Here is a 27566-nt window from a genome sequence, read left to right as displayed (position 1 = left end):
TCAATCTCCCCCTGGTCTAGGAGCTTCTCAGCCCAGGGACCAGGTCCAAAGAATGCACTGTGCTCCTGGCACTACTTTCTTGGTGGTATAAGCTTCCCCTGTCTCTCTGCTCCCTTCTCTTTTATATCTCAAAAGAGATTGATTCAAAACACAACCTTAATCTCCTAGATTGAGTCCTTCCTTATTAACGTAACTGTCTTAGTCCTGCCTCATTAATATCATAGAGATAGGATTTATAACGCATAAGATAATCACATGAGATCACTAAATGGTGCACAGTCACAATACTGGGAATCATGGACTAGCGACATTGACACACATTTTGGGGGGACATATTTCAACCCATAACATCTATGATGCATCACATATTGGTTTAATGCTCATTCAATAATAAAACTTTCCTTACTTTTCTAAAAAGAGCACAAACAAAAAACTGTCATCATTAAGTATAGCACTTTCCTGAGTTCTGAGTCATTCTAGTGAATTATTAAGCTTGAGGAGGTACTAGGAATCCCCAAATTCGTATCCAGCTGGTCAGAAGTGAGGGTGGCCTAAGGATCCCTGAGCTTATGGCCGGTGTCCTAGGTGAGGGCAGTCTTGTGGAGGACTGTGACCTTAATCATGAGTTCAGCTAACTCATCATACTTACTCATACTAAAGTACAAATGACTAATTATAGCTTCAAGTGTTAGCTTTTCCAGGAGGGTTTTCATTTAAGAGTACCTAGCCTTAAACTGGAACCCAAAAGATCAGCAGTTTGAATCTACCAGCTGCTTTCTGGAAACCCTATGGGGCAGTTCTCCTCTGGCCGGTAGGGTCATTGTAAGTTGGAACTGACTCAATAGCAGCAAGTTTTTTGGTTTTGGCTTTAGCCTTAAAAGAATGATGAAATTTCAGGAATCAAGGGGCAGCAAGCAGTGGGATTTGGGAGTATGCTTCTCTGATCTCCCTGCAATGCATCATATTTATATTTCCCACCCTCCACACGTTCTTTACACATCCCTCTTCCCCATCCTCCAGCTTGACCTGTCCAAATGGGACCTGTTTTTTACTGTCCAGTCTCATATCCTGCTTTTTCCTTGTGGCTGTTTCTGATAACCCAAGCAAAAGTGATTTCTATCCTCTACAGCACGTGTTCAAAACACTCACATGGGTTTGCACATCCTACCCCAAAGAAGGTTCTGCGTGTGGTCATTCCTCTCTGCATATCTAGATGCTGCGATGTTTAGAATACATTGGTAATTATCACTTCCATTTATTGAGACTTGCTGCGTGTCAGGTTTTGTGCTTTGAGGCTCCAAAGTCGTTTCACAAACATTACCACTTTTAATTCTTACCACAGAGCTGGGAAAATGAGGAAACTAAGGCTTGGAGAAGTTAGGAAACTTACCCAATGTCTCTTAGTAAATGGCAGCCCTGAGATGAATACAAAGTCAGTGTTCTGAAACACATTTTTATGGAAAATAAATTGCTTTAGAAAAGCATGAGAAATAACCAAGTGGGCGATACCACTGAGACCAGAAACTAATGGAAATAAAATTATTTAGGCAAGTTTTGCTAATTCAATAGAGCAAACAACCCATTTTGGGGGGAGTAATTTTAGGGAGGAATATTAATTTTTTGTTACTATTTCTTTCAGATTTTAACATTTAAAAATGCTCTCATTTTGCTCTGCACTCTGCCATTTGGTAATACTTTTGTATTTATGCCATTTATAACTCACAATACTCTAAAAAACCTGTTGTTGTCGGCTCTGACTCACGGCAACTCCATCTATGTCAGAGGAGAACTGTACTCCACGTGATTTTCAGTGGCTGATTTTTTGGAAGTAGATCACTGGACCTTTCTTCCAAGGCACCTCTGCATGGACTCGAACCTCCAACCTTGTGACTAGTAGCTGAGTGCATTAACTTTTTGCACTACCCAGGGATACAGTAATCTTAAGCGTTTCGTTTTTTTAAAAGGACCAAATCACTCAGAGCTTCTTAAGAACTAAGTGAAAATTGTTTTTTTCAGCCATGATAAAAGGCATGATTACACTAGAATCAAGTGGAAGGTCAACCGTCCTATTTACTAATAATGCCATTTCTAATAGTTGAAGCCAAAATAAATATGCTCGGGTTTATCCACTACAAAGGGAACTTCATTCCTGGTATCACTGGGTGGCTTTTGCACAGCATAGAAGGCTGTTTATTGTTCTGTAAATATCCTAGAGCTATTTTGATAATGAGGTTGTCTATAAAACTAAATTTAAGAAAGGTTGTCAATTTATTTCTCAAGTCACCTGTTGATGGTCATTGGGGTATTTACAGGTTTGGGCTATTTATAAAATAAAATCGCTATGAACAAAAGAAAAAAAACTGTCCATGAGAATCCAGTCCTTGCCAAGCAGTGAACTGGAGGTGTCAGCCTTAAACCCTAAGGGCTGCCAGTGCCCTACTGGCTCAGCCTGACGTTCTCTGGTCTGACCATCTTCCACTCAAGTTTCTCAAGATTGTCCAGGGGCCTGGGCTTTTCATCTTCCATTTCTAAGTTGAGTTCATTTCCTTCCCATCACTGGGTGTTCACAGTTAGCTGTGGTTATGCGTTCTGTCCCCCTCAGCCCTTCAGCAGACTTTTGCCAACATTTTTACCTGGTTCAGATAACTCTGGATCTGTTGTTTGCTCGGAGACATGCCTGGCTTTTCCTTGGTTTCCCTTGGTGTTCTGGTTGCTGCCCTTGTATCTAAGATTCTTAACATGTCTGGTTCCCAAGCCAACTTGCTGTTCTTGGCTTGTTTGTTTGCTGCTGTTGTGTCTTGTTAGGATATTGATCTTCTGTGGATTGGTGAATAAGATCAAAGCTTTTCAGTTGGATAGTCATTCAAGATCACTCTACGTTGGTCTGTACTCACCCTAGAACGTACTTGGCGAGGCATAATGTTGACTGGGTTCATGTAGCTTATGCTTGGCTCAAAATATAGTTGACCATCTAAAGAACTGGCAGGGTGTGGCAGGATGCTTATAGTGAAGTGAAGGGTCTAAAGGTGAGCCCAGGACCTAGCTCGCCCAGCCACTGGGTGAGATAGGAGCCAAAACCAAACCCATTGCCGTCAAGTCGATTCCAACTCATAGTGACACTGCAGGACAGAACAGAATTGCCCCATAAGGTTTCCAAGGCTGTTACATCTTACAGAAGCAGAATGCCACATCTTTGTCCAGTGGAATGGCTGGTGGGTTCGAACTGCCGACTTATTGGTTATCCGTCAAGTGCTTAATTTCTGCTCCACCAGGGCTCCTGAAATAGGAGCCAGGAGCTGACAGCTAGGATTCTGTCAGATCATTCTTACTGCCAGAATTGCCAGTAAAAATCGAGGCACACAGCTGGCAAGGGAGTGGGGTCTCTAATGGTATAGTGGGATAGCCCACTGGTAGCAGAGCACAGCCCTGTCACTCAGTGAGCGTGCTCAGAAATCCAGGCAGGCAGCAGGCAGTGTGCAAGTGACTTGGCAGTGGGGAGCATGGCCCCAACTTCAAGGTTGGTGTCTGGGTGCAGTTCCCACCCCTGGGAGAGTGGCAGGCAAGAGAAGTCGGCCTTCTACGAGGTGGCAGGGACCACTGCACGTGGGCCCAGGCTAAAGCCTAATCTTTGTAAAGGACTCTCCATTTTCACCTTACATTTGCCCCTGGGGTATGGGGCTGTCACTGTCCCGTTCTTCCCAGCCAGGCTTTTTTTTTTTTTTCTTGGTTTCCTGTTGTATTATTCCACTTATATGAAATACCCAAAATAGGTAAATTCATAGAGATAGAAAACAGATGGATGGTTACCAGGGACTGGGCGGGGGAAGGACTAGGGAGTGACTGCCTAATGGCCATGGGGTCTATTTTGGGGCAATGCAAACGTTTTGGAACGAGGTAGAAATGGTGGTTGTGCAACAATGTGAATGTACTAAATGCCGCTGAATTGTACACCTTAAAATGCTTCATTTTATGGTCATGAAAGGAGATACTGGAAGGAGGGAGCGGGCTGACTCATTAGGGGGAGAGTAAATGGGAGTATGTAGTAAGGTGTATATACGTTTATATGTGAGGGACTGACTTGATTTGTAAACTTTCACTTAAAGCACAGTAAAAATTGTCTTTTTAAAAAATGCTTCATTTTATATTATGTGAATTTCCCTTCCATAGGAAACATACAGATCACAGGAGGATTTTATAAGAAGACAGGAGGGCATAAGAGGGAGATGTATAGGTATCACCTACTCCCAAGAAATTTTTTAAATTGTGGTAAATAAATGGGTAACAAAACGTTTGCCATTTCAACAACCTGCATATGTGGGTTTCGATGCCCTTAATTATGTTCAGCATACTGTTCAGCCATCCCCCTTACCGTTGTTGAATTTCAGGCTTTTTGAAGGCATTGTCTGCACTTGTACTTGCTAATTTTCACCTCACAGTCAGTCTTCATTCTAGCGTGCATGGCGTCCAACCTCACTGCTCCCTGGACCAAGGCTGCCCTTGCTCACATCCGAGCTATCTTCCCCAGGAGCCAAATCTCATGGATACTTTTCTGCCCTTATCTTTTGTGCCCAACTGCCATATCACCGTTCGTGCCCTGAAAGAGGACATTAGTGGTGAGGGGAATGAGACTTAAAAGCACTTACTAATGCTGATAAGAATCTTAGACTATTAGAAAAACCTCAAAAGCCTTGATCATTTCAGTCAGGATATGCCAAGGAAATGAGGGCTTTGGTAGATCAGCAGTCAAATTCTCACCCTCCACGCAGGAGACAGGGGTTAGATTCCCGGCCAGCGCACCTCATGTGTAGACACCACCCACCTGTCAGTGGAGGTTTGCATGTTGCTATTACGCTAAACAGGCTTCAGTGGCGCGTCCAGACTAAGATGGACTAGGAAGAAAGGCCTGGCAATCTACTTCTGAATATCAGCTAGTGAAAACTCTGTGGATCACAATGGTTCAATCTCGTTGTGCGTGGGGTCACCATGAGTTGGGGGCTACCGTCAGCACCTAACAACAACAACAGTGTGCCAAGGAAGGTAAGATTGGACTACGTCTATAAATAAGCAGAGCCGGCCTGTCCTGAAGTTACAAGCCAGCCACTCCTTACGCAGTGCTGGCGGAGTAAACAGCACCTTTTCACCTATGTCAGACACGGGATTATGAAACTCCTTCCCCTCTGTCCTTCCTGGTGAGACAAGGCAGCAGCCTCACTGCAGCCAGAAAGATCTTCCTGAAACACCGTTTCCATCATGTTGTTCCTCTGTTTAAGTCCTTGTGAGCTGTGGTTGTACACTTCCTCTTTCTTGCCAAGTCCAAGTCCTCATTTTGAAGGCTTGGTGTAATCTGGTATCCGAGTGTTTGTTTGAAATATTTAACAACCAGCATAGCAGTAACTTAGTATTTTAACAGCTAGTAAGGCCCTACTGGTACACACCAGCTGCCTATAGGCCTCTCCTGACATCTAACTACACGCTAACACAGGCTGCTAGGCCTCTCGCCTGTCTGGCCTGTTCCTGCTCTGAGCCAAGTCTTAAAGCCCTAGACGCATCGTTCCCCTTCTTGGAATGTGCTCTGTCCTCCCTAGTCAACGCCAGTCTCCTCTGGAGACTGTTGAATTGAATCTGTCAATTAGTCCCAGGTACCTTCTTGCTGGTGGGCTTGAACTCCCCACCTCTTAAATAAAATCAGTTGCCACTGAGCTGATTGCGACTCATGGTGACCTCGTGTGTGTCAGAATAGAACTGTGCTCCACAGGAGTTTCAGTGGCCGAATTTTCGGAAGTAGATCCCCAGGCATTCCTTCCGAGGTGACTCTGGGTAAACTTGAACTTCCAACCTGTCTGTTAGCAGCCAAGTGTGTTAACCATTTGTACCACCCTTTTCTCCTTTGCCCCTGGGTTCAAGGGAAGCATCAAGTAAACAGAGTGAAAGAGTGGAGTCAAGCATGGATAAACCTCTCAGAAGCAAGACCACAAAGGTTTCCTAGAGGGCATCCCCGTGGGTACTACTGTAGCTTGATAAGCTTTGAGTGGTTCATGTGCCCGCATCCGGGCCCTCTGAAACCTTTGTCCTGGAGAGCATCCAAGATATGTTCTAATTCGGGACAAGCAGTTTCTCTGAAGTTGTTGCTTAAACGTTGCAATACGGATATGGGAAATCTCAGCCCTTTCCTCAAACTTGAACTTCTGTCTCTGAGCAGCTGTCTGGGAATTTGGTTGAATGTATACAGCAGAGTGAATGTTAAACAGTAAGTCTTTGATGATTAAAGGTCCTAGCTGACAGGCAGTTCTAAGTTTGAAGTAAATAGTGGTTTAACGTCCCCGTAGTCTTCTTTCGGAATCTGTCAACATCCCAGTCTTCAAAGGCCATTTTATAACCTGTGGATTTAGGCATTTCATCCAAAGAATTCAGTATTTAAGATTTGATAAATATGCTTGTCTTTTTTTTTTTTTTTCCTTTCTTTAATTCATATGGTATCTGTTTGGAATTCCATAAGATTTTATTTCCATAAGAAAGCATTTGTAAGCTCTTGAATCTAGAAACTCACAATATAATTTACATGATAATCATAGAGACCTAAGAAGAGGGATAGTGTAGACATGTGAATAATATTAAAGACATTTCCTTTTATTGGTGCATAAGGTGATATCTAACCTAGTGGTTAACATCAGTTGCTGTCGAGTTGAGTCTGACTTATGGCGACCCCATGTGTGTCAGAGTAGAACTGTGCTCCGTAGGATTTTCAGTGGCTGATTTTTTGGAAGTAGACTGCCAGCTCTTTCTTCTGAGGTGCCTCTGGGTGGATGATGCAAACTGCCAACCTTTCAGTTAGCAGCGGAGCACTTAGCTGTATATACTACCCAGGGACCATGGTTCAGCACCCCCTAAACTGGACCTATGATCTAGTGAGAAAAGGAAAGAAGGGGACAGTGACCATTGCGCCAATTCTCTAAGAAATAACTGAGCACAAAATCTGGTACTTTCTGTCACCTATCAAGTTGGTGGGTTTTATCTGGAAGGTTTGGGGCATTCACTGTATGGCACTGCATCCCTGCCTTTGTTGCTTCTTCCAGAATTAAATTATGCAGATTCTGCCATCTGGATGGAATTCTCAGCTCTAAAACAGGGTTTTGAGCTCTGTCTGCTGCTGTCGGAAGGCTGCAGTGTGTCCTAATTTTGTGGCCCAAGTAATGAAGAATAAACCCTAAGCGTATATCCAGAGACACCTCGGAAGAAAGGCCTGGTGATCTACTTCCAAAAAATCAGCCACTGAAAACCTTACGGAGCACAGTTCTGTTCTGACCCACACGGGGTCGCCGTGAGTCAGAATCAACTGGAAGGCAACTGGTTTGGTTTTGGTTTATATGACTAGAGAATGTCACGGCTTCTGGGCCAGTGGTTTTCAAGCTATGCTCCAGGGAGCCATTTAGGAGCTGCGGGGCCAGGGTTGTGGGAGTCCTAGACCTCCCATCCTTGCTCATCCATATCAGCTTATCCCCATTGTGGGCTTCCACGTAAGCAGCCATCGGACGGAAGGGTGCCAGGGCCAAAAAGAGTTTACAAACCACAGTGTTCATCTACTCTCATTTTCCAGATGGGGAAGTTAAATATCAGGATAATGAAGAAAATCACCCAAGGTCACATAGTCCTGGCGGTTCCTACATCCTGGGCGATCCCCTGAGCAGACTACATTCAACTCTGACTTTTCTATTCCTTTTTAAAAAATAAAAAGAGTATTAAAACTGCTAATTTTTAAATACCATTAGACAGTCATTACAGATGTAACAGTTGACGAGAAATTGTTTTTAAGCCCAAGAAAGCTATTTGCCCTGCGTGACAGCTCTCATCGCTTTTCCCTTTTGAGTTTCAGGGACACCTGGTGTCAGAGAAGAGACTTGTTTACTTCTGTGTACTTTGCTGACAGCTCCAGTTTTAGCTGAGGAACAGGCAGTGTTCTGGTCGTGAGCCACACCTACGGTGCACTTATCTGCCCAGTCCAGGTGAACAGCAGTGACCTCATGGTCTGACCTGATAGCTTTCCCAAGTGAACATTTGTTCATGACTTGTCACTCAGCTGTGTCTGCCTAAGTATGAAAAACAACTGGATTAAAATGGTGAAACATATACCACAACTAGTATCGATCGTTAAGTACTTGTAAGAAAAAGACTATACACAATTAAGGGCAGACAGAAACAGTAATAGTTTATTGTTTATTGCACACTTACGCGCCAGGCACCAAGCTATGCGTTTTACACACACATTGTTCCTTTTGATTCTCCAAACCACCTGGGACTGGAACCTGGGTCAGTCTGACTTGAAAGGCAGGACTTTGAAGAAATTCCAACACCCAGGTACAATTAGATACTAAGTATTAAATTTTAGGGTAAGCACTTAACTACTAGCCAAAGGGTTGGCTGTTCGAACCCACCCAGAGGTGCCTCAGAAGACAGGCCTGGTCATCTGTTTCCAAAAGGTCACAGCCTTGAAAACCCTATGCAGCAGTTCTACTCTGAACACATGGGGTTGCCATGACTCAGAACTGACTGGACAGCAATGAACAATTAAGTTCTAAGCCTTAAATATTCACAGTTACCTCTTTAGGTCCCTGTTGGCTTTCTTCTGCTAACTCTGAATATTTGTAAACTTCCATCAGCACCCTCTCAGGGACAACCATGACTTGATTTCTGTCCACTGAGCTCGCCTTTCAACTCTGGTCTTTCTATTGTTGAAGAATCTCTGAGAACCTGCAGACTAATCACAGAGAAGCCATTGCCTCTTCACTTTAAGTTCTTATACCAGGAAGGATCACACTTCTTATGGCTAAATCCAAGGGAAGAAAACAAGTCAGCAATTTTAACTCTGTTTGCTAGAATGAACTAAGCCCTTCATAACTTTCTACCCGGAAGAAGCTTTGTTCTCTAGCTCCAGAACTCTTCTTGTTTGCCCTTTGAAGTAATAAGCTGTGCTTTTTGTCTGCTGAGTGGCTGCCCCTTACCAACCCTCAGTCTCCCTGGAGTTATTGATAGAGCTGGGTTTTGCTAACATACTTGAATTTACAAACACCCAGTCTCTTGGAACATAGCTTTTAAGGGTAAGTGCTTTTTTACTCATCCCTGGGTTGCTGGTGTGGGTCCCTATGCTTGAAGGGTAGGGTTCATGTTTTGCTCTCTGCCTAGTCTGATCACGTAATACCTGCAGCTGCCGCCTTCTAGGCCTATGTAGCTGGGGGATGAGGGTACCGTGCTGGCATGTAGTAAGTGCTCAGTAAAGGCTTGCTGAATGAATAAATGAAAAACACACATGTGGAACTTGGTAAGGTTTTAAAACATACATGAAGTATTTATCCCAGTGCCTTGCTCCCGTATTTGTAATTTTATCATCAAATTTAAGCTCTGCTTGATCTTATGTGTACACTGGGATGAGAAAGTTTCTATCCTAAGCCACGCAAATTTGCTTAAGTCTCATCTGGAAGGTCTTCACGCTAGGCACTGGGCCAAACTAGTCTTTCTGTAAACCCCTGAGTATTTCCTTGATAAGACAGCAGAGAAACGAACAGCTGCGAGGAGATATAATGCCACTGAGAGGAGACTGTTTATCACTGCGTTTCTCCGTCCTGAAGAAAGTCTGTTCTTAGCGGAGCTGTCTCTTTAATATATTTATGCAGCAAATCTTTCCCTAATAACAGTACATGGGATTTAGGATACTCCTAAAGATTGCTTTTAAAGAGAGTGCCTTATGGAAGCTATATTCCTATCTTTTCATAGCATTGCACGTTTTTTCTGTTTATGAAGTAATGCAGTTGAGTAGCAAATTTAAATAAATTCTAAAAGCCAACTAAGAAGGAGATTTAGCCCCATTTCTTTGCAGTATTTTCAGTAGTCATTTTTATGTCCAGAATTTTTTTTTTTTTTTACAAAGAACTCGAAAAATATTGGGGGATATTAGGTACGGTATCAATAAAAAGGTGAACTTACCTGTGGGCCAACACCATCTTAGAACTAGAGTTTGGGGGAAAATGGATTAAAATAATATTTCTCGTTCTTAGCTGGTAAAAGCAGCTGTCCTGAGTCTTAGCGCCTAGGGGTTGGCGTCAGGCAGTGTCTTGCTATGGGCAGTGTTTGAGTCTACTGCCCTCTAGTGAATATTCCTGAATATTCCTGAGAAGAAGAACTGAAATGCACCAGAATGTTAAGCCTTTGTTGTTTATGCTTTAGGGTTTTGCGCCTACTACAGTTAAAACTGAAAGCTGTTATTTTCTTCAGTTGAAATCTGCAAAGCTAACCTTGTTAAGGCCACCACTGTTAAATATAGGTACCACGCGTGCATTATATAATTTGGGGAGACCTTTTTCATTTGTCCTACTTGGTTGATTGTAGGAAACCCTGGCGGCGTAGTGGTTAAGTGGTATGGCTGCTAACCAAAAGGTCGGCAGTGTGAATCCATCGTGCCACGGGCTGGAATCGTTCCAGCCGTGCCTTGGAAACTGTAGGGCAGTTCTACTCTGTGCTATAGGGTCGCTATGAGTCAGAGTCGAATTGGAGGTAAAAACACAAACATAAAGAGTGATGTTTGATTTTTCTTTGCACATCTGCCAAGAAAAAGTTGTCCTTTTTTTCCTTTTGCAAAAATAAGACCACAGGATTTAATTTTTATTTGGTGAATTTATAGTAGCATTTAAGGGTAATAATGAGATTTTTAAAAAATCTTTTGGAACTTCTAGTCTGACAAGTTGGCGTGGACCCATTTTTCCTTACTCCTTCCCACTAAGTACAATATAAACCCTGGAAACACAGGAGGCAACCAAAGGAGAACTCTGGGAAGTGGTGAGAGAAGGCAAACTGGCTTGGGGCCGCACGACTGGAACAACACAGGGCAGGGCATCTTCTTCTCACCCAACAGAAGAAGGTGACCCAGGTAGGCTCATTTTTCCCTAGGATTGCACAGGAATCCATCCAGCATCACCAAGAAAAGCCCAGCACTACCAGCAAGGGGCATCTGTAGGGAGCCTCACTAACAATAAGTGGCCAAGGGAAGCCTCCCCCGCACCCCACCAAGTGATACCGAGGTGACCAGGGAGTACAAGGAAGAAGGACCCAAGGACCTGAAACTGCCCTCCACCACCCAAATTTACAGGGCACCAGCCAAAGGGGTCCTACCACAACAAGCAGCCCAGCTTGGGAAGCCTCCTCCTCCCCATGGGTCTGAGATGCCTTTCCCCCACCCAGAGACACCTGGAGGCCTGGCCTGGGAAAAAGTCTTCCACCTTCTCAGGCAGCACCACCAGGGACCAGAGGGAGCACCTGTGACATGGCATGAGGATTGGAGGAAGACTCATTAATGGCCTGAGATACGCAGGTGACACAACACTGCTTGCCAAAAGTGAAGACGACTTGCAGCACTTACTGATGAAGAGCAACGACTACAGACTTTATGCTGAGATTACACCTCAACATAAGGAGGACAGAAATCCTCACAACTGAACCAAGAAGCAACATCATGATAAACAGAATATATTGAGGTTATCAGTGCCCATAAAAACAGCAGTCAAGAAACCAAATGATGTATTGGGCAAATCTGCTGCAGAAGACCCCTTTAAAATGTTAAAAAGCGAAGATGTCATTTTGAGGACTAAGATGCTCCTGACCCAAGCCAGGGTATTTTCAGTTGCCTCATATGCATGCGAAAGCGGGACAATGAATAAGGAAGAGTGAAGAAGAATTGATGCATTTGAATTATGGTGTTGGCGAAGAATATTGAATATACCATAGACTGCTAGAAGAATGAAGCAGTCTGTCTTGGAAGAAGTATAGCCAGAATGCTCCGTAGAAGTGAGGATGGTGAGACTTTGTCTCGCTTACTTTGGACATGTTATCAGGAGAGACCAGTCCCTGGAGAAGGACATAATACTTGGTAAAGCAAAGAGTCAGTGAAAAAGAGGAAGACTCTCAGAGAGATGGATTGACACAATGGCTGCCACAGTGGGCTCAAACCTACCTACCATTGTAAGGGTGGCACAGGATGGGGCAATATTTTGTTCTGTTTTACATGAGGTTGTTATGGGTTGGAGCTGACTTGATATCACCTAACAACAACTAAAAATAAGCAACCCAATTGGAGAATGAGCAAAAGACCTGAAGAGATTTTTCTCTGAAGGGGATATACGGATGGCAAATAAGCACGTGTTCAACATCACTAGTCATCAGCAAACTATAAATTAAAACCAGAGTGAGTTACCTGTCAGAATGGCTGAAATAAATGACGGTGACAAAACCAAATGCTGATGAGGATGCAGAGGAACTGGATTACTTATACATTGCTGGTGGAAATGTAAAATGGTTGAGCTACTCTGAAAAACCACGAGTTTCTTATAAAACTAAACATGCATTCAGTATATAACCCAGCAAGTTCACTCTTGAGATTTATTCTAGAGAAATGAAAATTTACATTCACACAAAAACCTGGTGGAAGATGTGAGGCATGGCGATAGCTTTATTATTTTCCAAATGGAAGTTGATTGTCTCAATACTGTTTGTTTATTTGCATCCTTTTCTGTCTGGTGTGAAGTGTTCCCCTTACTTTAAAAAAAAAAAAAAATCATATTCTATATTCTTACTTTTGGTTCTAGAGCCTGAGTGGTCTGGGTTTGACCTTGGTTCTACACCTTCTAGCTTTCAGACCTCTGACAAGTTGTTATATTTCGCTTTGCTTGGTTTCCTCAGCAGAAAAATATTGCCTGCTTTATAGGGTTGTTGTGAGGATTGAGTGAGGCACCCAGAGCTTAGTACACATTGTAAAGTCTAGCTGTCATTACAACTGCTGCTGTTCTAGCTAGTATTTCTACTGGGGTTGATTTCCATTTCTTCTGCCTTGTTGAGTTCTTTTCTGGAGAAGACTAGGCTTCCTCCTTCTTTGTTTTGCTCAGTTCTGGGCAAAAAAGTGATTTGTATTGGGATACAGCCCTATAGAGAAGTTATTGTGATTAACACTGACCTAAAGTTTTTTTTTTTTTTTAAAGTATGTGTAGAATTACTCCTAGCATTTGGTTTCTGTTAACTTTGGGAATTGTTTTAGGCAAATTATGTAATCCTATTCACATGTAATCTCCTCATTGTAAATGGGTGTATTTGTCAACAGATACCTTCTCATCTACACAGTATTTTGTTTTGTGTTTGAAGTCTCTACAAATAATCTTATAACAGAGAATCCCAAAGGAGCCCTCGTGGCACAGTTGTTAAAGCGTTCTGCTGCTAACCAAAAAGTTGATGGTTCAAACCTACCAGCCCCACCTCAGGAGAACAGGTGGCAGTCTGCTTACATAAAGATGTACAGACTTGGAATCCCTATGGGGCAGTTCTACTCTGTCCTATAGGGTCGTTATGAGTTGGAATCCACTCAATGACAACGGGTTTGGTTTGGGTTTTAACTGGAGCTATGTCTGTGAGAACACATGGTAAAAAATGTTAGCTGTCTAATCAGCCAAATGAAACCTTTTTTTTTTTTTTGATTGCCTTCTTTTCACCAAGCTCCGTGTTCTATATCAAGGGTGATAGAAACAATGGAAACACATAATTCTTGCATTTAAATTGTTGACAGTCAACTTGAAGAAATAAAATATGCAGACTTAAGAGGGGACAAAATCAGGCAGTGTTAAATTTCATAATTGCACAGAACAAATTGAACAAATTCATTAAAGGAAAGACCATCTATTTGCGGAAAGAGTAAATAATCTACTTAATTTCCCGAGTTAGAATCCTCTCTGAAAAGATTAGCTGTTCAAGCTATTACACTCTGAGTGGTGCTAAAAATATTACTTTAGGAATGCAAATGTGCATTTATTTGACATTTGCTAAACAGAAGAATATAAAATTTAATCAGATCTTACAGGAAACAGTTTTATAACTTTTTACTAGACTAGCGTTTTCTTATTGTGAACACTCACAAAATGTCCTGTAGAGTTTAAAATTACTTTTTTAATTGACCTGTTGACCATAATTACTAAGAAGAAGGTATAAAGAAATACTCATAATAAGAAACAGATAATTGCTCCATTGTAATTTAAGGTGGTTCCCTCGGAGTTTTTCCTTTCATGGTACATCCAAGGAGTTCCCTATATTTTCCACGCTTTAGTAGATTCTCAAATAATTCCCTAAATAGGTATTTGAGTTACTTTGCTAAGATGAGATCATTGATCTTCGTGGCCAAGTCTATGGATATGCAATTTCTTCCTTCAAAGAGTGGGCTGATTGAAATATGCTGTCTCTCAAACTTGGGCATCATGAATGTGGATTATGTGATAACCTCTGACCACCATCCCAAGACAACGGCAGCCTGAGCAAAAGTAGGATTTAACAGAATTCAGGAATTAGCAAAAACTATTTTAGAATTAGGAAACCCTGGTGGCATAGTGGTTAAGTGCTACGGCTGCTAACCAAAAGGTCAGCAGTTTGAATCCCAGGTGCTCCTCAGAAACTCTATGGGGCAGTTCTACTCTGTCCTATGGAGTCGCTGTGAGTCGGAATTGACTTGACGGCAGTGGGTTTGGATTTTGGCTTGGGTTATTTTAGAATTAGCTACATAGTGTTATAAATGAGCATTTTCTTGATACATTGACATGAATTTTGTGGGGTCAGGAACTAGAGATAATCATACTTTGCAAATACGTACGTTGCTGTCTATTTCTTGCTTTTTATTTATTCAGAAGCACTCTATTTAAGACTGTGCCTGGTGCTACCACATAGAATGGTGGAAAGTAAATGTCTTTCCTACCACGAGATTGTGACCACAATTCTCGCCACTACCTGAAGCTGTTTATGTCCCTCCAGGTAAAAGTCCCCCAATAACTCACTTGTGATCTGTTTCCGAATTTCATCTACTAAATACATGGCATGGTGTTTAGTAACATGGAGATACTCAGCAAACATCTGAAGGGTGAGTTAGAACACGGGAGGTGAGTTGAAGGATACTTGGTCTCTCTTAGTTTTAGACTGTAAAACTGCATATCACTTTTCATATATTAACGCAACCTTCAACAGGCAGGAGAAGTTGAAGTTGTTTGCAACTAGCCAAGAAGAGGAGAAGAATTATAAGTGTCTTTTAGCATATTAAGAACGGGGAAGAAAAACAAAAACAGAGCTCTGGATTCTATTTTTTGCTCAAAGTAATGACAGGAAGCTTTCTTTCATTTAACAATGTATGATGCAATTAAAAAAAAATTACAACTACCCTTCTTGATGAAAGAAGGAAAGAAACAAAGGAAGGAGGATAGAAGGGAGGAAGGGAAAGAAAGAAGAGGGAAGGAGGGAAGGAAGGAAGAAAAGAAGAATAGGTTTATCACCTTCCTTTGAATTTCTGCCTGCGCTGTGGTTCATGTATGGTATATTGATCAGTGTTTGGTCAGGAAAACAGAAACCCCTCTAAGTATTTCAGGGATGTTGAATTGGTTACCGTGATGTTGTAAGGACTGCAGGAGCAAAAGTGAGAAAGGAGTGTTACCTAGAGTTCAGGACCCTGCTCCCGCCTTTGGGCTGGAAACCAGCCTTGGCTTGCTGCTGAGCTGCCGGGGCCGCTGAGCTGCCGGGACCCCTGATGCTGCCGGGGCCGCCGAGCTGCCGGGGCCGCCGAGCTGCCGGGACCCCTGATGCTGCGGGTGCCTGCCACCACCACTGCAGGAGCCAGCATCAGAGAAAACGTCTTTTCGTCTCCTTTCTTCAGTATTGGTAAAACATCAGTGGAAACCAGATGGCAAGAGAACCTAGGAAGAGTATTTTTCATGCTCCAGCTCCCTGCAATGCAGAGGAGAGCATGGAAAGGTGGGGACGGAGCTGAGGTAAAACAGGTAAAATCTGAAACAAATGGTTTTGGGAAGGGGGATTAGATAATGGACGTAACAGCATCATGTGCTGTTCCTAAGACCTTCCAGTATCCAAATATAATCTTGCGTATGTGATGAGAAACAAAAGTGGATAAATATAGAAATGGAGTTCTTTTTTTTTTAGTATCAGGGATCTTCTAAGTGAAAAGAGCATAGTCTTTAGAATCAGATTTGAATTCAAACCATATATTTACCACTTATTAGTTATGGACCTAGAAAACGTTCTGAGCTTCAGTTTTCTCATCTATAAAATAGAGATGCTAATCCTTCAAGACTGATGTGAGGAGTAAGGACAATGGATGTAAAGTAGCCAGCACAGTGGCTCAGACACAGTAGACAGATTCTTCAGAGGGGCTGCCGTGATGATAATGTAAATTTATATGTTTCAGGGAATAAGATTTGACTGAAGGCATGTCTAAACTTGTTTAATAAGCCACATTGTAAAGACTTTGCCCCTGACAAACATCACTGATATTCAGCAATTACTCCTGGCAACTGCACACCAACATGATTTGGATAAGTGAAGACACCAGGAATGGGGTCACGAACTTAAACCGAGCTGCTTCGTGGCCTGACAAAGATCTGGAAGGAACGTGTTTGTGCAGAGGTCTTGGTCAAGAAAGTGAGGACAAAGTTGGCAGGCCCAAGACCCAGCACTCCAAAGTCACCCAGGGCCTCCTACCTGAAGGACCCCTGGCCTGAGGGCAGCTGGTGGCCGAGGTCCGCGTGGGGCTGTCTTTCGAAGAGCCTGCCTTGATCCAGTGCCTCACGTTGGCGCTCACCTGGCCCGACCATAGCTATTCCACTCAAACCGAAACACGGCTCATTCTTGTGCTGTGTAGAACAAAACAAAACCACTACTCTATTTTATATAAGAGACTGGAGCATCTGCAGATTTTAGTATTCACAGGGAGTCCTGGAACCAGTCGGAGTGACAGCTGCTTATCCAGATTCAAACTGTGAGATTTCTCGGAGGGTTCTTAAAACCACAACTTCTATATACTTCTGTATTTAAATAATTTATATGCAGAGCTTGGATCAAGGTGGTTGCTAGGGCACACATTCCAGCCTCTTCCTCCCACCTCAAACTCTAAGAAATGGCAAGAAAAAATTATGTCTATGTCTATTAAAAAAGAAAAAAAAAGTTACCATCAAGTCGATCCTGACTCGTGGCCACTGCACGTGTGTAAAGTAGAACTGTGCTCCACAGGGTTTTCATGGCTGTGATCTTTTGGAAGCAGATTGCTAGGCCTTTCTTCCAGGGTGGCTCTGGGTAGATTTGAACCTTCAATCATTCAGTTAGTAGCTGAGTGCTTAATTGTTTGAGTCACCCAGGGGCTCCTATCTCTATTTATAAACAAAAAAAAAAAGAACCCACTGCCCTAGGGTGGATTCCGACTCATAGTGACCCTATAAGACAGAGTAGAACCGCCCCATAGAGTTTCCAAGGAGCACCTGGTGGAACTGAACTCCCGGCCTTTTGGTTAACAGCAGTAGCGCTTACCACCATACCACCAGGGTTATCGATAGCTCCTGTAAAAGAAGAAGGGATGCTTTCTGTGGGCCAGAAATTCTGAGCATCCTTGAAAGGCTGTGTCAGTCAGGAGAGACTAAGTTATGCCCTGGTAACAAACAGCCCTCACATTCCAGTGGCTTAAAACTATGCAGATTATTTCTCACTCATTCTACATGTCCATTTTGGGGTATTAGAAGGGCCAGTCACTCAGGGATCAACGCTGACAGAGCAGTCACCATCTCAAATGTTGCTGTTGGTTTGTAGAGGAGAGAAGAGATTTCTGGAGGGCCTCACACTGGCAGTTAAATTATTCTGCCCTGGAAGTGACACTCATCGCTTCTACTCACAACTCATTGCCCAGACTAGTTACGTGGCCCATTTCCACAAGAAAGATGTTGTTGTTGTTGTTAGGTGCCGTCGAGTCGGTTCCGACTCATAGCACCCTACGCACGACAGAACGAAACACTGCCTGGTCCTGCGCCATCCTTACAATCATTGTTATGCTTGAGCTCATTGTTGCAGCCACTGTGTCAGTCTACCTCATTGAGGGTCTTCCTCTTTTCCGCTGACCCTGTACTCTGCCAAGCATGATGTCCTTCTCCAGGGACTGATCCCTCCTGACAACATGTCCAAAGTATGTAAGACGCAGTCTCGCCATCCTTGCTTCTAAGGAGCATTCTGGTTGTACTTCTTCTAAGACAGATTTGTTTGTTCTTCTGGCAGTCCATGGTGTATTCAATATTCTTCCCCAACACCACAATTCAAAGGCGTCAACTCTTCTTCGGTCTTCGTTATTCATTGTCCAGCTTTCACATGCATATGATGCGATTGAAAATACCATGGCTTGGGTCAGGCACACCTTAGTCTTCAGGGTGACATCTTTGCTCTTCAACACTTTGAAGAGGTCCTTTTCAGCAGATTTGCCCAATGCAATGCGTCTTTTTGATTTCTTGACTGCTGCTTCCATGGTTGTTGATTGTGGATCCAAGTAAAATGAAATCCTTGACAACTTCAATCTTTTCTCTGTTTATCATGAAAGATAGGAAGTGCAATCTTACCAGTGACCAGGAGAGGGGACAATTGGAATTGTCATTTACCTCAAAGGCTAAGGAAGATGGGATCTGATGTAAGGAAGGAAGAAGCCTCCACTCGAGAGTGTGCACAGGGAAGAATTACTGCAGAAGGCGGAGTGGGTCCTGAAGATTTGGGGACAGGAGGGGGCCACTGCAACAAACACCACGATAATTTACTAAAGTACTGCAACAGGAATAGCCTGGGACGTCGATACGCACTCGTATCCGAGAAATAGGAGAATTAGGAGGAGTGCTCTACTACTTTAACAATAATTTTTTTTTAACATTTAAAAAAATAGTTAATATGCTATGGAAATTACATAAAGTCCTGTGTTCAGAATCATTGTACCTAGTACAATGCCTGGTGTGTAGTATGTGCTCAAGGAATGCTTATTGAATTGAATCACAGCTCTAAACTTAGCATAGGAAAAAAACAAGAGCTGTTTTTATTATTGTTAATGTCCTGTTATCCTATTTCACAGATAGTTGGTTTTGGAAACAAGTCAGAGTCCTGATCCTTTGTAAGGACCTTTAAGGAATTTCTCCTGCCCTGCAGGTTGCCAGAATTTAAATAAGAAGCACTTTCTCCATAGGGATTTCAGCATAGGGATTTGGATCCCCCCTTTTTCCTTGTGACTTCCTTGGTCCACCCACCATGCCTGCACTCTTGTCCTTTTGGCTTTGTAAAAGGATGTTCCTTGTCTTCTAGACCCAGCTTTCCTGTTGGTGGCCTCTGTCTGCATTGGGTCACTAGAGACATTAGAGGTTAGGAGTAGGCTCTAGAGCCACATGGCCTGGTCTAAACCTGCCAACCAATAGCTGTATGATTTTGTGTAAGGGACTGAAGTTTTCTGGCCCTCATTTTCTTCACTGATAAATTTTGGATAATAATAGTACCTATATCATAGAGCACTGTGGTAAGTATTAAACGAGATAAAGCTTAGACCATGCTTAGAATAGTGCCTGACACTCTGTAAGTCCCCGGTACATGTTAGCTATTATCATCCTTGCCTTCATCACCTTTTCTCCAACAAGCTCCATCAGAACTCCTCCCGGGAAGCAGACCCCACCTTTCTGCCCCAGCTTTGCTAACCTGGCATTAGTTTCTTTTGTTTTAAGTCAATTTCCCATTGCTCCAGAGTCCCAGGGTGTCATTTTTAGCATTGGTCTAGAGTCAGACCATTTCTAGCTTTTAACCCCAAGTAACTTGAAGAAGTTATTTAGTGGCTCTGCATCCTGGTTTCCTTCCTGGTGAGGTGAAAATAATACCTGTTCTTCTCATGCCCCAGGGAATTTCTTTTTCTTTTACCCTTGCTCTATTTAATGTCATCTTGTTAATGGTTGTGTGTCATTGTACAAGCCACCTGTAGTCCTCGATGAGAAATGGTATAAATAAATAAATACATTAATAAAACAAAGGGTTGTTATGAAACACTGAAAAAAAGTTCAAAGCACCATACATACACAAGACATTTCACCCAGTATCAGTGGCAGTAGTTAGAAAATCTAGCTTGTCCTATGTCCCTTGAGCTCAGAAATGTTTGCATTATTATGGACTTCATATGAGGTCTCCAGGAAATAGAACGCAGGAAACACATAAGAAGATAAGCTTGTTTTGGTCCCTTGAAGATAAAAGCTCTGACATAGTGATATAGAAGAGCTGAGAATATACTTTTTAAACATGTGGGCACAAGTTTTTAAATGGAAGAATTAACAGAGATCAGAAATCTCTTACCCTGAGAGAATGCTTACTGCAAAGGTCACAAAAAAATTGCTACAAAAGGGCATGAAGTCACCTAAAAATGACAATAAAGAAAGCTGATGTTTATTGAGTGTTTACTTGGTATACGCCAGGTAATCCTTCAATAAGCAAAAGAAGAGATATTGTTTATATCCACATATTACATTGAGAAAACTGAGACCTAGCTGGGTTATTTAACCTGGGTCACACAAAACCCAAAAACCCACTGCCGTCGAGTCGATTCCAACTCATAGCGACCCTATAGGACAGAGCAGAACTGCCCCATAGAGTTTCCAAGGAGCACCTGGTGGATTCGAACTGCCAACCTCTTGGTTAGCAGCTGTAGTAGGACATGGTGAAACTGGGCAGTCTAATTCCACAGCTTTGTCAGTGACTACCACACAACACTGCCCTTTAACCAAGCGACCCCTTTAAACCTATGCCCCTTACAATGCAGCGATACTTCTCCAGGTTTTTCTGTGCTTGTTACCCGAAAACCAAGCCCATTGTAAAATTGAGTCAATTTTGGTTCACAGTGACCCAACAGGACAGAGTAGAATTGTCCCATAGGGTTTCCGAGGAGCAGCTGGTGGATTTGAACTGCTAACGTTTTGGTTAGTAGCCTGAGCTTTTAACCACTGTGCCACCAGGGTTACCCCATACAATTCTCTGCCACACACGTTACAGGGCCACGGTCAAGGCAAAGTGTGGAGGGGGTTACGTTTTGCTCTGGCTTGAGTATCAGCCCTGGAGTTCCCTTCTTCCTGTCTGGGGCTTAGTCCGGCTTAGTCCCTGAGTAGCTTGGGAATGATACAGTCAATAAGCCCACAATACTGGCAACACTTAAGAGGGGCTTGTATTTGAATATGGCATTCATAAAGACCAGAGAGCCCTGAAGACATTTGCGTTTCACCATTTTGATTGCAAGTCCCTTTTGAGAATGAGAAACAATGAAAGCTTCCCTAGGAGGAAAAAAAGTTTGACATGTGGTTTCAGGGGGACCCCCAGAAACCTAGATCCCAGATTTAACATTTATAGACATAAGAATGACACAAAAGCAGAAGTTAGTGGGTTTGCTGTTTGGGGGTTAAGGTCTTGTCTCCTGCCTCTCAAACAAACCTTTGAGGAAGCTGTCTGCTTCTATGCTCCAATCAATAAAATTAACTTAGAACATTAGTACCGTGGGGAGAAAAAATCTAGCTTACACTCAGACTCCTGTTCATTTTTTATATAATCTTAACAGTCCTTGTGGGGTTGGCGGGTGGTATAAACGATTAATATATTTGGCTGCTAACCGAAAGGTTGGAGGTTCAAGTCCACCCGGAGGCACCTCCAGAGAAAGACTTGACGATCTACTCAAAAATCAGCCACTGGAGACCCTATAAAATGCAGTTCTACTTTGACACACATGGGGTCGCCATGAGTCAGAATCAACTTGGCAGCAGCTAGTTACCGTCTTTGCAGGCCAATTTTGTTCGGTCTGCCACATCCTGTAGTCTTTCGTTCATTATTTTAGAGCTTATCTGTGGCCGAGCAACAACACTTCAGTTATGGCCTAATGTAATGTGCACCCCACGAATTCCACTGCAGAAATTATGCTCCATGAAGGTGGCCATCAGCTGTTTTGTCACCTAATGGCGTGTACCAGTGCCACCGTATGTTTTAGGACTGGCATGAAAACACGTGCCGGTGCGTTAAACAGGAAGTTATGTTAAGAAGCAGGATCTTATTTAATTTTGCATGAGATGTTTGCCACGTTGAATGCGTGGAGGATTTGAAGGCAGGGGGAAAAAAAGAACAAAAACAAGAGATTGTACGTAATCTAAGACTCCGTGGCAGTTTGTTTACTGAAAAGAGAGCTGTGTGCTGGTGGGGAAATAAAGGTTTTGCTCTGCCTGGGAAGTTTTGGGGGGAGTCTAGGGTTCCTAGCAGCATTCCACGGTGATCAGTTGAGGGAAAAACAAAAATCTTACACTAACCCCAAATGTCCTTTTTCCCTCCCAGAAGATAGTATTGTCTTGGCCTATGAAAAAATCTGAAAATGTGGTATAAACTCCTAACTTCTTCTGAAAATATTTCTGATATTCATAACTATCTGAATTCTTCAAAGCAATTTAATAAGTTACAGAGTTGTATTTCTGTGGAATGTTCTCAATTTGGCAAGTCACGAACCACAGAGTTATTTTAACACTGTTGTAAAATAGCTCCCCCCCCCACCTTAGACTTCCTTTTGGAGATTATAGCCCTTCTTTGACAGGACTTGGGATTCATCCTCCCTAGAAACCATTAAAAGGAGCCCTGGTGGTACAGTATGTGGCTGCTAACCAAAAGGTCGGCAGTTCAAACCCACCAGCCACTACACAGGAAAAAGATTGGCAGTCTGCTTTACAGCCTTGGAACCCTATGGCTCAGTTCTACTCTGTCCTATAGGGTCACTATGAGTCTGAATTGACTCGATGACAACGGGTTTGGTTTTCTTTTTTTTTTTTGATAAGCCATTAAACAAGGAGCCCTGGTGGCATAACGGTTAACTGCTCAGCTGCTAACTGAAAGGTTGGCAGCTGGAACCCACCCAGTGGCTTTGTGGGAGAAAGACCTGGTGATCTCCTTCCGTAAAGATTATAGCCAAAAAAATCCTGTAGAGCAATTCTACCCTGTCACATGGGGTCACTATGAGTCAACCTACTTGACAGCATCCAGCAACATCACAACAGAAGCCAGTAATGATTTCTGGCAATGAGCTGTAAGGAATAAATACAAGGTATATCTTTCTTCTTATTGTAGACTTACTGCTATTAGTCTTTGGAAAGAGGTCTCCACTTTGGTATACATATGACAGTTATGACACTTGTGATAAAGGCATTAGCTAGCCATCCTTTTCTTAAAAAAAAAAAGTTACATAATAAATAATAAAGTATGAAATGAAATGAAAAAGTCCCAAGTTCCCTAATGCCTCTCTCTAGAAGTAATCATCGTAAATAACTTTTGTGTATCCTTCCAGATATTTTCTATGCAATTACAAGCATTGGAAACCCTGGTGGCATAGTGGTTAAGTGCTATGGTTGCTAACCAAAAGGTCAGCAGTTCAAATTTACCAGGCTCTCCTACTCTGCCCTGTAGGGTCACTATGAGTTGGAATCGACTCGATGGCACCTGGTTTGGTTTTTTGGTTTATGTACATACAGATATATGTATACACATATTTTCACACACAAACAGCACATATATCTATTTTTTTTAATACAAATGGAATCTTTCCATACATACCATTTTGTGTCTTGCTCTTTTCACTTAATGCTGTATGTATCAAGGCATCTTGCCACATCAGTACATGTTGATCTAGTATTTTTAGTGGCATAGTATTCCATTGTGTGGTTGGACCATACTTTATTTAGCATAGTGCCTGTTGATGGAGGTTTGGGTGGTCCCCACTTCTTTGCTGCAGTGGGTCTCCTCGTACGTATCTGATGCATTTGCCAAATGAACGTTCTACTTACAGTTGAGTCATATCTTGAGCACCATATTGCTGTATTTTAAATATTAATGATTTAGTAGATTTTAACAGAAAATATTTACAGGGAAGCCTAATGATTAAGTATCAAAAAATCTGTCCCTAGAAATGTACAAGAAGCGTACTACAGATGGTGGAAGTGTTGCAGAAGCCAGTCTAGTGAGGTTAATTTTATTATTTGCTAGGAATTAATTCATGGCAGAGTACTTGTTTTCGAGCATCATGTTAATATGTCCTGAAGGAATGTAAGGGGGCAACATTTTTTTTATGAGTTGCCATAGCGTGAGATACAGAGCTGTGGCACGAGCCTCGTTAGAACGTTCTTCCAGAGGTGGAACTTTACAGAGAGGAAGTGAGAAATGTCGGGGGTGGATTTTTCTTTCTAAAGTTGTGTTTATAAGTGGTTAATATGACAGCCTTTAAAAATCACTAAACAGCTGAATGTATGAGTAAATTATAGAAATCATCTGAACATACCTGTTTGCACAAAAATAGGCAACCCATTTGGATTCATGAAATGAATACTAACTACAGTTTAGAGTAAATATTGATAGCTTTATACCAAAAAACAAAACAAAACAAAACCTGTCGCCATCAGGTTGATTCCAGCTCACAGCAGCCCACATCTTTTTCCTCAGGAGGCTGATGGGTTCGAACTGCTGACCTTTCAGTTTGTAGCCAAGTGCTTAACCACTGCACCACCAGAGCTTCTATTAATAGCTATGGGTCTCCTTAAATAGATTCTTAGAAGTAGTTTTATATTCTCTGAGCTCACAGTGAAATCCCTGTCTCCCTTTCTGGGCGTGGCCCTGTGGTCAGATGGCTGATTAGCGTGACCCGTGCAGGAAAAGCTGTCTGTCTCATATGAGGTGGGCCCCAAGTGTCATGATCCAGAGCGGTTCTGAAGGACCACCCCTCTGCCACCAAGAACAACCCAGTGCAGTCAGCCCTCAGCAACTCTAGCTATAGCCCAGGACACATTTTCTTCTAACTACTGTTGTCCTGCGTGTGGTAACAACTGCACCCACCCTCTCATCTGTGTAGATAACACAAGTGTTCACACCAGTGGTTCTAAACCAGGGGCCATTTGGTCATGTCTCGAGACAGTTTTGATTGCCACAACTGTGGTGTGCTGCTGGCATTTAGCGAGTGGATTCCAGGAATGCTGCTATATGTCCTACAATGCTCCAGTCAGCCTCCCATGACAAATTATCCAGTGCAAAATATCAAGAGTGCCAAGGTTATGAAACCATGCTTTTCACAGTGGTGTAGCATCCTGATGTCTCATTGTTATTTTAATTCTCTGGCATATCTAGTTTACCATGTACTGTTTCTCAAAAAGAGTATTGCTAAAAAAAATCGTATTGCTAGTGATGGACCACCTTACACATTTATTAACTACCAAACCAAAACTAAACCCATGGCCATTGAGTCAATTCCAACTCATAGCAACCCTATAGGACAGAGTAGCACTGCCCCATAGGGTTTCCAAGGGGCAGCTGGTGGATTTGAACTGCTGAACTTTCGGTTAGCAACTGAGCTCTTAACCACTGAGCCACCAGGGCTCCTTTATTAACTAAGGGGACCAATACTGTAGTGTGATATTAGCTTTGGGCTAGTTGGCAATTAGGATATAGGAGTTCTAGTCTCATTATTGCCTCTAATTAGCTGTGAGACCTTTGGAAAGCCATTTAATTACTTTTTTGTTCTAAATTTTATTCTGTTGTTATTGCTGAGAACATACATAGCAAAATATACACCAATTCAGCAGTTTCTACATGTACAATTTAGTGACATTGATTACATTCTTCAAGTTGTGCAATCATTCTCATCCTCCTTTTCTGAGTTGTTCCTCCCTCATTAACATCATAAACTCACTGCTCCCTAATATTCTTACCTAATCTTTGAAGTTGCTGTTGTCAGTTTGATCCCATATAGATAGTTCTTAAAAGAGCATAAAGCCCAAGGCAGACTTTTTTTTACTAGCTAAACCTTCCATGGCTCCAGAAAGTCTGGAGTCCATGAGTATTTGAAATTCTGTTCTGCATTTCCCCCCTTTTGATCTCCTCATTCTCTACTTGAAGAAGACACCATTATTCCTATTTTACAGACCAGGAAACTGAGACTCAGGTGAAATTATCTGTCTAGAGACACAGATAAGAAGGAACAGTGCTGAGATTTGAGCCCAGATCTATAGACTTCAATACTTGTGCTCTTAATCATTATGGTTTTCTGTCCCTGCATTCATTCTTGCTGCCTTGCCTAATATTTTTTCCCCTTTTACTTCATTCTGTACCTTTAGGAGTATCAGTTCTTTTTTTTTCTGATTTTAAAACCAATACATGGTAACCGTAGGAGAATTTGAAAATACAGTACATTAGAAGGGCGAAAAATCAGCAAAAAATCACCCCTTATCGATTATTCTAATAATTCCAATCCAAACTTGGCTTATTAGATAGTTATAACGTTCACCTTTGTAACTGCTTTAGCTTCATCAAATACAGTAAATAGTTAATGAATGCTTACACGTTTCAGGCACTGTAACAGCGACAGGATATTTTGAACATCATATAACTTATTGAGAAAGTTACACCTTTAAAAACTACAGTCTTTTTAGGTGCTTCAACTATATGCCATTTAAGTCTTTGGCCCTTAAAGCTCCTTGCATCATGCTATACCCATAGGCACGCAAGAGATGCACTTTGATTGGTTGATACGTCTTCAGAGTTGGAAAGCAAATGCACTGTATTTATTCAGTAGCTATTTAATGAGCACCTACTATGTGCCAAGCACTGTGCTAGCTCTTGGGGATGAAGTGTGAACCAGATGAGTCTCTACCCTCTTGGAGTTTACCATCCAGTGATGGAAAACCCAAAAACCACTCTTGGAAATGTTCAGATGAGAAGAAATTCTTCTACAGTAATCTTTTCACCAGGCAAACTCAGAGTTATTAGTCATGAGAAGGTTCAAGAAAAGATCAGTTGCAAGAGAAAGAGCAAGTAAGGCTCATAAAATAAAAGGTGGAAAATGTTACTTCGGGCTGATATTAAAGGATAGCTTAGCTTGCTGCCTTGCTGTCTCATAGGGAAGTTTTATTTATGTCTCCTTTGGTCTTGTCTTTTCATCTCTGGGTTTTTGATGTACAAGCTTTACCCTGGGCCTTTGATTTACAGTGTCTGGAGAAAGAGACCAGAGATGACAGAGTCAGCCAGGTTGTACCTAAGAGCCTGATAAGTGTTCTAGATCCAGGGGTGTCTTAGAGCTACAGAAAGGATTTCAGCAGGCTGCTCAGGGAGAGCCTGCTGGGAAGGCAGCTCCCCTAAAGCCCCATAAAATAGAGATTTCCCCAATCCTTCTTTGAAATACACAATTTGGCTGTGTAGTGGCTATTGTGGCAACAATTTGTAGTCCTTTGAATAATCTTTTAGTATCTGAATTCAATCTGCTGAGAAAATGAAAAACTATGAATCCATAAATTATAGATGTATTAAATATAGGGCTTTAAAAGTATGAAAGTCTATGACCAACATTTCTTTCTTAACCTGTACTGTATATCGCAGGGTAGGGTATGTTACTTATCTGTTGGGAGTAATGAATTACCCCAAAGCTCAGAGGCTTAAAGCTACAAACATTATCTCATTGTTTCTGAGGGTCTGAAATCTGGGAGTGGCTTAGCTGGGTGGCTGTGGCTTAGGGTCTCTCACGAGATTGCAATAAAGCCATAGCTTTGACTGGGGCTGGAAGATCTGCTTTGAAGAAGAGTCACTCATGTGACTGTTGTCTGGAGTCTTCAGTTCTCCACATGGGCCTCTCCACAGGGCTTCCTGTTTGTCCCCAAAACATGGCAGCTGGC

The 27566-nt window shown here is 42.3% G+C and overlaps 1 protein-coding gene across 2 annotated transcripts in view; it reads left to right on the top strand.

The window, feature by feature from the left end:
* Nucleotides 1–27566, top strand: part of SHLD1 (shieldin complex subunit 1) — a 99469-nt gene that overhangs the window by 15137 nt on the left and 56766 nt on the right. Inside the window, exon 3 of one of the 2 annotated variants that reach the window (XM_023550031.2) lies at nucleotides 7595–13006. The exons of the other annotated variant lie outside the window; for it this stretch is intronic. Within the exon in view, the coding sequence (XP_023405799.1) occupies nucleotides 7595–7728 (134 nt within the window). The 3' untranslated portion in view covers nucleotides 7729–13006. Of the gene's footprint in view, nucleotides 1–7594; nucleotides 13007–27566 lie in introns of those variants that run through there. 2 annotated transcript variants of the gene reach the window in all.

This window comes from Loxodonta africana, chromosome 24, assembly GCF_030014295.1.
Source record: "Loxodonta africana isolate mLoxAfr1 chromosome 24, mLoxAfr1.hap2, whole genome shotgun sequence".
Classification (NCBI taxonomy): domain Eukaryota; kingdom Metazoa; phylum Chordata; class Mammalia; order Proboscidea; family Elephantidae; genus Loxodonta; species Loxodonta africana.
Note: the sequence above shows the minus strand (reverse complement) of the source record. Positions and strands in the feature narration are given on the sequence as shown.